This window comes from Tiliqua scincoides, chromosome 3 (assembly GCF_035046505.1).
Source record: "Tiliqua scincoides isolate rTilSci1 chromosome 3, rTilSci1.hap2, whole genome shotgun sequence".
Taxonomy (NCBI): domain Eukaryota; kingdom Metazoa; phylum Chordata; class Lepidosauria; order Squamata; family Scincidae; genus Tiliqua; species Tiliqua scincoides.
Genome location: NC_089823.1, coordinates 186,189,521 through 186,202,684, shown reverse-complemented (window position 1 = coordinate 186,202,684; position 13,164 = coordinate 186,189,521). Strand labels below are relative to the sequence as shown.

The 13,164-nt window shown below is 43.6% G+C and overlaps 1 protein-coding gene across 1 annotated transcript in view; it reads left to right on the top strand.

The window, feature by feature from the left end:
• LOC136645227 (VPS10 domain-containing receptor SorCS3-like) overlaps nucleotides 1-13,164 on the top strand; it is a 554,262-nt gene that overhangs the window by 290,979 nt on the left and 250,119 nt on the right. Inside the window, exon 4 of the mRNA XM_066621465.1 lies at nucleotides 10,965-11,123. Coding sequence (XP_066477562.1) covers nucleotides 10,965-11,123 — 159 coding nt within the window. The remainder of the gene's footprint in view (nucleotides 1-10,964; nucleotides 11,124-13,164) is intronic.

Below are 13,164 nucleotides of genomic sequence, written 5' to 3'. Positions count from 1 at the left end.
TTCAAAACTGGCTGGTGCCTCTTAAAATATGTTGATGTTCTTATTTCTGCCTTTACTGGAGAACATGCACATGTGAGGGGAGTATAGTTTATTTCCCCAGGGAATTTCAAACATGTAAAATAAAACTAAGGTGACAATCCCTGCTTTGTGAACATACAACTGTCTCAGCCTCTTTACTCTCGCCTGCTTCTTCACAGTTTTGTGTCTCCTCATTGTGCAGGCTTTTAGCAGTCTGAGTCTCCATGCATGGCTGCTTTGTCAGCTGTGACCTCCTTCATTGGCTGTTTTTTCCCCCCAGTATTGCATCTGAGTGCTGCTGTCACAGTGCCATTGATGAGTGTCAAAATCAGTTAGAAAAGTGTTTTGTCACAGAGGGTAGCTAAATCTGTTGAAGAAACAATTACAGGACTGTGAAAGCCAGTGGCAACTGTAGCACCGAGTGCGTCTCTGAAATGGACTTGCTTATATAGGTTTGCTGCAGTGTTGCTTTTGCCGTTCAACAGAAAAAATGACTGCTGGGTTTCTCTGACCTTTGATCTTGCTTAGCAACCAGCATCCTACTGTAGTAGTGTAGAGTTGAGGCCAATGCCCAGAATTCTGATATATAACAAATTTCCTGTTGTAAACTCTTGCTCCCCAAATTCTAGTCATTAATGCTTGAAATGTAGTACTTCCTTTTGTACGTGGCTCACATACCAAGAATGAAGGGCAACAAAACCGGCTGTTCCGGAGAGTTAAATGAGCCACCCAGCCTTTGAAACAACAGTAATAGTTGTAGGAGGGTTATGTCCCTTACATTTTTCATTGTAGAGGAGGGCACTTGCCTCTCAAAGAGGTCTTGCTCCGAATACACAGGAAAGAAGAGAGATAGAGGAGAATGGAACAGGCAAGGAGTGATTTATACCTGGCTCTAGCCTGCAGCCTTGGGGCATATTTTTTAGCATGGAATCTGAATGTGTGAATTGAGTGTTCTGCATCTGACCTCTCTATTTTTGAAGAAGGCAAAATTTCAGAGCTATATGGAGCCATGAAATATTGAGTTGGTTCTTTATTTTACAATACACTGAAAAGACAGTGCGCTGGTTTTCTGTGCATTCACAGCTCAGGCTGAGTTTAAAGGGTGAAAGCCCCCTCTTCTTCCTGCTTTCATGGTCTCACAGTCAAGTTATCAGTAGAAGGGGGGGGAAGAGGCAGGGGAAGAACATGCCATCATTTCAATCACAAGTACTTAGGTTTAGTAGGACGTAGGGGCAAAGGGGCTGTACCAAAGGATTCATGGAATAGGGCTGCAATCCAATGCACACTTACCTAGGAGTAAGTTCTATTGACTGTAATGTTACTTACTTCTGAATAATATGTATAGGCTTGAGCGGTTGGTGGGTTTTACAGAAGAGTTTGAAGGAAATCAGAGAGGAAGAACCCCACAAGCGTTCTGGCAGGCGGTTCCAATGATAAAGGGCGGAGTTGTTTGAGGGAGCAGACTCTCTTCTTAGGGCTGAGGGAGGTGGCACTTGGTCCTTTCTCCAAGATGATTTACGTAAGTAGGCAGAGTGATCTATACTGCTTGCCCAAGTCAAAGAAGGAGAAAAAAACTGACTGTTGCCCTTTTGCAATCCCTCTTACTTCTGGCTAAGAATGTCCAAAAGAAAGAAAGAGCTCTCCTTTAAAGTCTTTCTTTTGCCATCTGTAGACAAAAAAACTGTATCTGATTCACTCTGTCTCAAAAGCAAGCCAAAGTATTGTGATTCTCCAGGGTTTGCTCACTCAATAGTAGCCCATCTGTTTATTATTATGCTACAATAGAGAGAAATCAAGTTTTAGCAGGAGATTTGGTTGCAAGTTTTTGAAGGAATGCTTGGGTTTTATTTTAAAGTAGTATTCATATTTTATTCTGGGGTTGAATTGCTGGAAAAGTCATTGTATTGTACTTTGCTGCTTGATTTCCACTAAGTGTCTGTCATTACTGTAGTGAAAGTCACCTTTAACACTTTAAGATTTGTATGGATTTTATGAGATTGTCTTGAAATGAATGCCAAGGTATAAAAGCCGTATGGCTGAGGTACTTTTATAACACATGCTTCATAAACCTGTACAGAGGTGTGCTTCAGCCTGTAAGATGACATCATTACGTTCCTGAAGGATGATAATCTAGAGCTATATCTACTAATTAAATCTGATATTACTTCTAATTTCAATGTAATAATGAGGGGATGCTATACAAAGTTGGAAGAGGTAGGTGCAGACATGGTGAACCTTGGCGGTGTGAGTGAAGTACTTGTACCTATAAATTCCAATAAAGAAATCTTGTCTCTCAGAAGCCAGGCCTCCAGTGTCCATGTTGATAACTGGAATATGAGTCTGACAATTTGTGAGATTTCATAAAGAAAGGAATGTCATGAATCCTAATAGTCTAACACAGGGATGTCAAACTTAAGGCCCCTAGGCCCCCATTATAATAGGGCTCTCCCAGCATGATAATTGGGCTCTCTCATATCTTGAAAATATGAACAAGATCTGCATGTTTTTTTCTTCTGCCATTTGCAGCTAATCTGTGTGAGAACAAAGTGTTTATTTCTGGCCATCATCTGCTTAATGATGTCACTTCCTGCTAAATGATGTCACTTCTGGCCCTCAGTAAGCGCTACGAATGCTATTCGACCTACTGTATAAAATAGGTTTGACACCTCTGGTTCCACCCACTTTTGTTGATTTTTCAGGATACATTGTGAAAGGACTCGGAACTTACTGGTTTGTATGATCCCTGATTATTTAGGACCATCTGTGTGGCCAGTATAGGAAAGATTGCTACCATTCTAATTTGACCCCAGTGACATGGGCATGCAGCTAAATCTGATTGGCTTTGTAGTATAATGATGACATAACATTCAGGACATCATCTCTGATTGAATAGGATCTCTCAAGGAGAAAAAAAGGGCACAAAAGACATTTCTGAGGGTGAAAATCAGGAGGTTAAAGTAGCCATGAACTGTCATAAAACTGTAGGACTAAGGGCTTTGAAGAGGTTTGTGCAGCCCTTTCCCCCGCAAATCAGTCTTAAGAATTAAACCAGATAATATTTGGTTACCACAATGATAAAGTCTACAGCAGGGGTGTCAGACATAGGACCCGGGGCCAGATGCAGGCTTCAGAACCTTTTTATCCGGCCCTCAGGCTCTCAGCTTCTGAGCAGTTCTGAGGTGTTACTACTGTAAGGGCAGCCCACATGAAAACTGGTTTTCCCATATCTTGAATAATGACATCACTTTCTGCCTAATGACATCACTTCCGGCCCTCAGCAGACATCATGAATGCTGTTTGGCCCTCGGTATGAAATGGGTTTGACACCCCTGGTCTACAGGATGCTTTGCTTTCATTTTGAAGTGATGAAAGCTCTTTTTAGATATTTGAAAGTGGGTACACTGAGTGCATGGAAGGGGGCTAAGATGGTGGTGGGCAGGCCCTACTCCTGACCTCCATGTGTTTTTTGGCTTGCAGTGCACAGAGTCTATGCATATAGGAATTGGATATGCATAGGACATCTGCAAGAGGGATCTGAAGGCCTTAGGGATGGACCTCAACAAGTGGGAAACCCTGGCCTCTGAGCGGCCCGCTTGGAGGCAGGCTGTGCAGCATGGCCTTTCCCAGTTTGAAGAGACACTTTGCCAACAGTCTGAGGCTAAGAGGCAAAGAAGGAAGGCCCATAGCCAGGGAGACAGACCAGGGACAGACTGCACTTGCTCCCGGTGTGGAAGGGATTGTCACTCCCGGATTGGCCTTTTCAGCCACACTAGACGCTGTGCCAGAACCACCTTTCAGAGCGCGATACCATAGTCTTTCGAGACTGAAGGTTGCCAATACAATGCATATAGTCTCTCTCTCTCCATGCATTCAGGTTCCCTGAAAAAAGAAGGTATCAAATAGTGTGTAGAAAACAATTCAACATGTGGAACTGAGCAGGTGTAATCCTGACCCCTCCCCTCGCCTTTTGGTCTAAACCAGGGGTGGCCAAATCCAGGCCGTGGGGCCACTTGTGGCCCTTGAGGACTCCTAGTCCTGCCCTCAGGGAGCCCCCAGTCTCCAACGAGCCTCTGGCCCTCCGGAGACTTCTGGAACCTGCGCTGGCTTGATGCAACTGCTCTTAGCATGACAGCCAACTGTTCGACCTCTCGTGTGAGCTGTGGGACGAGGGCTTCCTCCACTGCTTGCTATTTCACATCTGTAATGCAGCAGCGGCAGCAAAGTTTGGCCTTGCTTTGTGCAAGGCTGTGAGCTATTGCAAGACCTTCATTCATATATGAATGAATTTCCATTTCATACAGAAGTTACATCTCTAATATATTAATTTATGTAAATGTATTCAAATTTGAAATGTTAATGAATTCTTTTTTCCCCGGCCCCCGACACAGTGTCAGAGAGATGATGTGGCCCTTCTTCCAGAAAGTTTGGACACCCCTGGTCTAAACTAGAAGGTCTGAAAAGGGCTTCAGTCTGCAGCATTTCAGTGGTGAGAATGGCTAGTTTGGGATGGTATTCTTGGTGAGTCCTGAAGATGAAGACATTTCTTTGCTTTTTAGTTCGGCATGCTTGCTTTGGAAACCATGAAGATTCAATAAATACAGAGCCTGACAGTGCTGCTCTTTCCAGACGTTTCTTCAGGTGCAACGTCCCTGAAAAAAAAGCACATTCAAAGCACAGCGGCAGTGCTCTTTTCATGATGAAGTGGCTGACATTGTGCCAAGTAGCAAAACTCTTCTTTAGCTCAGCAGTTATCCCATCGTCGGGTTGTTTCGGAGGCTTTCTGCCTTTTAAAAAAAAATCAAGTGAGGCAGGCTAACCTAGGGAATATTAAAAAAAGCTGACAAACTGGATGCCTCAAAGTGAGAGTTTAATGCCCTTTATTTTTTCCCCGGGAACAAAGGCATTTATTTCCACCCGTCGCCTTTATTCATTTACTAAGATGCTTCCTGCTAATGTAACTGAGCAGTGATATTGTTAGCAATATTGTACCCATAAAACTTCCTGGTGCCAGTTTAAAGAAGCGGGCTTAAGTAATTTGCACTCAGAATTTATGTTTGGTTGGGGGAGAAAAAATAATAAGGCACTCAAAATGGTAATATTAATAGAAATGCCCCTGTTACGGCAGGCTGTCTTTATTCTCAATCCAAAAGTATTTTTGTCAGGTATGCTGCTATGGCAAAACAAGGTTTCCGAGCAGTTAGGTCTATAATGCAGATTTAAGAATGGGGGAAAGCTGGGTGATGTCACTATATCATCTGTGTTTGTGTTTCACAGGGTCTGTGCAGGTGTGTGATGATCTTGAACTTCAGAATGTAAATGGCAGGCAGAAGATGGAAAAGACCTGTTAGGCCAACCCACCAAACTCACTTCCCAGATACATGATAGTTGTCTGTTATCCAGACATCAGTGTAGCACTGGCTATTGCATCAGCTCTTCCATCTGCTGTTCTTTGAAGGTTATATGGTGACCATAGGGGAGAGGTCGCCTGGAGGTGTGCTGCCAACTGGCTGTAGGTGCTTTGGTTCCTGTAGGTGCTTTGGTTCCTCAGGGTCAAGCTTATTTTCACCTGAGCAATCTTTTCACCCTATAATGTGAACCATGGCAACCTTTCTATAGAGGAAAAGTAACTGACCCCCCCCCCCCCCATGGTGATGTTTGGGGTTGGTTATGTTGGACACCAACCAGAAGCCCATACCTATCAGAAGACCTACATAGCTGGACTGACTACTTGAACCCCAATACCAGATGCACTGGTGGTGTGTGTTCATTAAGATACCACCATTGTATCTGGCATAACCACCTACAGATGAGAGCATTTCCCAGAGGCCCCTGCATCATCATGATATCCCAAAGGGATGCTGTCATTGGCTGGTGGAAAGAAGGAGCTACTGACCACTGCCAACTGTCTTCAGGGGTTAGCGACAGCTGCCCCAGATTCTCCAGCATTCTAGTGCTGGCATCACCCTCCTTGGAAATCTGCTACTTAGCAACTAGGACCTACCTTTGTCCTTGGGTGTGTGTGTGAGGGAGGCAGATCAAGTTAACTTCTGCCTGAAAGTGGCCCAGGCACCTGGGCCTGGCTGCTGGAGGTTCTGGCTTGCCACATCTCCTGGAGCCTTGCAGGCCTTTAAGCAAAGGGCAGATATGCAGGCATCACTACAGTTTGCTCATACACTGTAGACACTTGTGCTGCTCATTCCTGTTTCAGCAGGGACTCCTTGCTATTTTCTATAGCAGTGATGGGGCTGCATACAATTCACCAGGCTAGGCTGCTAGGCCCTTGTTAATTGTGAACAGGACAAATTTCAAAGCCAGAATGCTGCACTGGCAGGCATTTTATTCCATTCAAGTGCATTTTTGCAAGATCTCCCCCAGCAATAATATACTCTGCACCCTTCTCTCATCTACGGAGGAAAACAATATATAAGACGTTCTCAAAAGTAGCAAGGTGAACCATAATTTCCTCTTTCATAAAGGGCTGCCATTTAATCTAATATTATGGAAAATGATTAGATCTTAAAAGCCTATAAATTATATCTGACAACCCTCTGGTGTTCCTTATGGCAATTATAAATGGTGGCAGTGGGCACTGGCAGAGAAGCCCTTTCTTGCTGATGTTTGTTTATTGGCTGGTAATGAAAAGTGATTAATCTAAATCACTATTGGGGTGGATCCTTTACCAAAGTCACATAATGAGAAGTGGCAGTTTGCCCCTTGACAAATGTGAGGCGGTGTTTTCACGCAATGGAAAAAAAGAAAGGTTTTGTTTTGTCTGGAGGGGTGTTTTGTGTTCTCTTTGCTGTGCAAAAAGAAGCAAAAGGGGGAATTTTTTTTTAAAGTGGGGATGACAAGCCTTTCAGGCTTTGCTCACAACCAAATGAAACAGATAGCAGGTGAAACAAAACAAAGTACATACATTCAGGATTTTACCTTTCATTGCTCATGTTTGAGATCAGGTTTCCAGACACTGGATACTTTCAGGCTTCCTGATGTCTTTTCAGAGAGGTCCTGTAAAACTGAAGGCTTTGTCTGAAAAAAAAAGCGGTAGCTAAACCAGTGAGCGATGGACAGTAGAGACCACCGGAAACGTTGCAGTATTTTATTCACCCCTAAATTGTGTCCTCTGAGTATTTGATTGTGGTAGTAGGATGAAGGGGGCTTTTATCATGTGCTTTTCCATGTCTTCCTCTCTCTTTTAAACATGTAGTACAGTATAATGCAAATGCTTTTACCTTCCTCATGAGAAACGAGACAGCCAAAAGAGCATGAAACCTACAGAAGGAACATTGGAGCACAAAGCTACAGAGTCTTGTTTCTTGTCCAAATTAGTCTGAAAACATGTCAGCCTTCTAATCTGGAGTTTCCTCTCTACCTTTTGCCTCCATTTCTTTGGTCACTTCCAAAGCTCACTCCCCAGTCCTCTGATGGGCACTTCCCACTGAAGCGTCCATGGCACCCCAGGTTTACTTTAAATTCATGTTGAAAATCCCCAAAATAGAGGGTTTTTTGTCCTATGTCAGAGCCAAAAATAGAGTACAAAGTGCAGTTTTCCTGATTGGCAGCCAGGTTCCCAAAAGCACATAGGCTCCCTCTTCCTCTTTTATTAAGCTCATTTGCCCCCTCATCTACTGACAGCTGGTCAGCCATGGTCATGCTATTGCTCAAGTCACATGGCTTGCAGGTGTAGCACATTTTTTCCCCTTCATTGTAGTGGCTGTTGCCCTGGTGATGAGAATAACAAGCTGCAGGTTCCACCTGTTCTTTTGTAAGCTCTCATGATTGGAGCTCAAGCAAATGTCTTATTTACAGCCAAATCCTAACTTGCACTGGAGCAGGCAGGCCAGCAAGCCTGGGCTGCATCCAGCGCATGTTTAGGGCCAAAAGTAGCACAACCCAAGGCAAGGGGAAACCCTTCCCCTTACCCGTGTCATGCTGCAGCAGCCCCAGAGGGTCTACTTGGATCTGCGCTACCTGACAAGGTGGTACAGATCTGAGCAGAACAGAGGCCACACTGTCATGCCCTGGAACAAGGTCAGGATCCAGCATAACTGCTGGATCCTGGCCTGCATCCTGCTTCCCACCTGCCTGCCCCGGGAATGCCTGCTGCCCATCCTCCCTCCGCCCCAAAACGCTCCTCCCCACTCTCCTCACATACCCTCCCCATATCACTGCCGACACAAACCTACCCCACTGGGCCTGGATCTGGTGTGGAGAGGCCATTGCAGCCCCTTGTGCCGGCCTCCCCAACACCCCCAGGGGATTGCGCCCTTAGCCATGTATGCAGTCTTCACCACTGCACAAACTCAGAAATGCACAAATCTGGTGCTCCTCATTTGAAGGGAATTTTATCCCCCCTTTTTTTTTTTTTGAAAAATTGATATTCTATACATCTATACCTTCTTCCCAATCTCACTGCAACTCATTTACTCTACAAACCTATCAGCATGCAAGTCAAGTGTTGGTTATCAGGAACAGATGGTCACTTACTAGGCATTATCTTCTGGTTGTGCTTGCATTGGCTCTCTCTCTCTCATTAAATGTTTCTGTATTTTTAGTTAATGGTATGTTGTCTTTCTGTGTGCTGCCTTGGTCACCATGTGAAAAAATGAGATCAATAAATAGTGGCCCACATCAAGAAAAGCAAGTGATGAGAACAGTCAAGGAAGTTTGCATGTATGTAGCATGTGCTCCATAAGGGGGGGCCCTTTTGACTGTGCCGCCACTAAGAGATGTGAGAGGGGTGGCGGCCAGGAAGATGGCCTTCTCGGTGGTGGCCCCTGAACTGTGGAATACCCTCCCCTTAGAACTGAGAACTGCTCCCTCGTTGCTAACGTTTCGGCGTGGACTGAAGACCTTTTTATTTCAAAAAGCTTTTAATTGATAGGCTGGCTGGCGTTCTTGCTTTTTATATGAAAATCCACAGGGTTTGTTTGTTTTGTTTTTAGCTTTTTAATCATTGTAAATTGTTTTTAACTTTTTTTCATGTTGTATTTTTAAATTGTTTGTTAGCCGCCTTGTGTGCCCGTTGGGCAAAAAGGCGGGGTACAAATTAATAAAATGAATGAATGAATGAATGAATGAATGAATGAATGAATGAATAAGTGGGGCTGCATGGTGTGGGCTGGTGGGTGGTAGGATAACACTGTTTGTTGCCCTCCGCTGAACTGGTTCATTTACTTGTTTTGGAGCCAGTCCTCAAAGTTCTGGGTCTAGATAAGCTCCTCGCCTCAGACTGGGACCTATTTCCAACCCAAATCTTTGCCTGAGTCCTCCATTTTGATCTAATATGGCTTTCTACTGTAACCTTGAATTTCCCTTTTTCTTTGGTTATTGACTTTTGCTGGATCGTATTCAGTAAGATTAGACTGGCCTTTATTTCAGCATGAAGATATCTGTGGCTCTGTTGCTGTCCCATCTGAACTTTCCCCTGTGACCACATGTCAGGTTTCAGCAAGGATTGGGGTCATAGGCAGTAGGGGTTTGGAAGAGGTATTTGAAGACCTGGAGGCTAGCATGTTGTGAAAACACGTAAGTAGCCAAGTTTCAGGATGACTGATTGTACTGGAAAAGCTACCAAGATGGAGGAGCAAACTCTGGGATTCTTTAGGGCTTGGTGGACAGGGGTGGTTGTTGAGATCTGCTAGCTGAGCGCTAACAGGACTAATACTGTGACCTTGGTGGGACTCTTGGAGCACAAAGCTCAGCCAGCAAAACCTGTGGTGTGAGATGTAGAGTACTAGAGATTTGCCTTTTGGAAACGTTATTTGAGAGCCCTTCCTTGCAGCTCTCCATTTTCTGCTATGTAAAATTTTGTGTTGAAAAGCAGTGGTGGTGGTGGTGGTGATGATATGATTTTGCATCACACTAGCAACTTGCGTAAACCAAATGATGGATGAAACATACAGAAAGTCAGGTTCCATCTGCTATATGCTAGCATTAAGCTCCTTGACCTCTTTATTCAAGGAGCACAGAGCAAAAGTATGTGAATAAATCCTGACTCTAAAGCCTGATTCACTTGATAACCTTTAGCGGCATTGTCGTGGAAATGCTTTGTACTCCCAGAGAATTTTCCTTTTAAAAGTAACGTCCCTTCTGGAATGTTTTGCTTTATGGCAATCTTCAGTTCTCTCATCTACTCTGTAGATGTAAGCAAATGTTACAAATGCCAGCTACAGATGTCTCTCTTATTCCCCGAATGTGCATAAATATACCAGGAAACAAACAAATCCCAACTGAAAGCTGTTTTCAAATCCTGAAGAAGTGGCCTGGCTTTTCAAATGAGGATTAGAGGTGCAACCTGTTTTCTTTTATAGTGCAAAAATGGAAGTCTTTTGGGAAACAAAAGAAGAAAGACAAGATCAAGGTTTTATTTCTGTGGTTTACTGAGTTATCACCATGGCCCCAGAGATCAGGGAAAGGTGATAATTCCTATTGAACAGACTTCACTGCTGAAGTGTGAGATTCTCAGTGCTGATCTTTGGTGCTCAGCTGAAAGCCTCCCAGCACGATCCTACCCATGCAACAGCAGCATCAGTAGAATGCAGGAAGGACTGTGTGTATGCTGTGATTTTGTGTGGGTAGCTGAGAAGGAGGAGGAGGAGCAGCAGCTACGGTGCGCCACTGGGGAGGAACTGAGATAACAAGACAGTTCTCAACTTCACCGTGAGAGTGTACCAGCTTAGCTTGGCTATCCGATTGTAAAGAAACTGTGCAGTAATAATAATAATAATAATAATAATAATAATAATAATAATAATAATAATAATAAATTCCTTCTCAGTACTTGTTTAACACATGCTTGTGGCCCTTACACAAATGAGGCCACAAGTCTGTGGCCTCATTTGGCATTATAGTTCATGGAGTGGAAAATCCCATTGGTTGATGTACATTACAGTAATTTAACATGAAAGCATATATATTCAGTTAGGTCTTTTTTTCTGATATAGATAATGCTCCTGAGTGACCCAGAGATTGAAAGTAGCATACTAATCAGTAACGATGAAGGCGCCACCTATCAAAAATATCGACTCAACTTCTACATCCAGAGCCTACTCTTTCATCCTAAGCAAGAGGACTGGATTCTGGCATACAGCCTCGACCAAAAGGTGTGTTGCTCGTTCTATACATTGTTTCATATATACCTCAATATGCTCATTTTCCAAGCACCACTGGATTTCCCATGGTATAATCAAGATGGAGAACAGAGAGTACCTTTGACAGCGTTAGGCAACAATTATTATATATGTTTTGAATCACATACCACATGTTGAGAGCTTGAGAAGCTCTTTCAAATTCCAGATTCTGTTGCCCATGGAAACGTCAAACTCAGATAGTATTGATGGTAACAATTCCGATTTCGTTTCAGTGTGCAAGTTCTTGGCCTGCCATATATGTACATGGTGAGAAGACTTATGGACTTCATGATGATGGGTTAGCCTTCTTTTATCTCCACTGTGTCCACACAGCTGAATTGGAAAACTGACATGGACATGAGAAGTAGAGATGGGGGCATACGAAAAGCTCTCTTCAGATACTCTTGTTTAATTTCAAGATACAACCGATCAGCAAGGAATTCAAATGGGGTATATGCCCCCATGATTATGCCCTCTTTGGCTGTGCTCCCTGGGCCTCCATAAGGAAACTTTCTCTGTGTTCGGCACTGTGCTCTGTAGACAAGTGCCAAATGCTTGGAAGGTCAAAGAACATGGCCAATGAATGTGGCAGCACTCGGGGCATGGCTAACCTGCGTGTACTTTGTACTTTGGTTGTACTTTGGTTTGGTTGTACTTTGGTTTGGTTGTACTTTGAAAGAAGAATCTGAAGACGGCAGCTACCGTTAATACCCTGTAACATTTTTCACTGAACTTGCTTCTCAAGTTTCTATAAGTCTGCTGAAGCATGCTTCGTGCTGAAGCAAGCATGAAGATGTGGGAGAGAACTTGCCTCAGCAATTATATGTGTGAAGTCTCCTGGCCTTCCCTTGGTAAGCAAATTAATTGGTGGGCCATTGAACAATACACATTGAACAATGTGAGGCACTTGAGCTGCAATATGCCATCATCCTCAGGTCTTTTTACTGCCCGATATAAGCAGTTTAGTGCACTTGAAAGTGTCCTATTATGTACTGTGCTAGTCACCATAGATAATATCTTGAATATAGCCTTTACCTTGTTAACAGAAGGCATCAGGTGCACCTTGCTCTTTCTCTGATGATGCCATGGTGACATTTGCAGACGCAAAGCCACTGTAAAGGTGGAGTTCTTTACTGTGCCAGGCAGTCATTGTATGAAAGACTTCGCCAAATGTCAATCCTTCTGCAAGCTCAGATGTTCAATGTGTCCATGAATTCTACAGTATGGATTGAAAGATCTAATATATCTGTTTCATGTCGCTGAATGTTTTGAAGGTGGTTTTCTGTTAGAAAGAAAGCTTTTAAATGATGCCTGTGTTTGGTAAAGACAGATGCAAGGATGAAACAAATGAGGTGCTTCACAGAATGCAACATGCCTGTCAGGGCAGCAGTGGTAACTGAAGGTGGAGGTTGTTTTGGCTGTGGAATGCCTTACTTCTGAGACTCATGTTCTAAAATCTACCATCAAAATGTTGCCAAGTAAGCAAATATATGTGCCATTTCTGCCCAGCCCACAGGTGTACACATTTGATCCCTGTTGCATATATGCAGTGTTGGGCAGGAATGGCTTAAGTTGTTCTTGATGAAAAATTTAAAGGGTTTTTTTTCCCCCTCCTCTGTTCACAGATGCTGGTGTATGCGAAAGTGTCTTCTCTTCTATACCCTTCTCTGTAATCCCCACACCCCTGCTTTCTCTGCTCCCTCTTCCACTGAGTGTAGACTATACTCACATGGTCTGCTGCCTAAGCTGTTAATTTGAAGAGTCACATGCCGGTGGATATGGAAATGTGAAACTTATTGTCTGAGAACAAGTCATAGTCTCAGATTCAGATTCATGTTCATGACTCAGACAGTAGAATCTCAGATTCAAGTCATAACTCAGACAAAAGAACCAGAAAAAGATTGCCTCAGAGGTCCTATATCTCCCAAAGGGAGAGGAAATTGCATAGAGATCTCCCTGTGGAAGAAGACTCAATGAAATGTGTGTGTGTATGTGGGGAGGGGGAGTGTCTTCC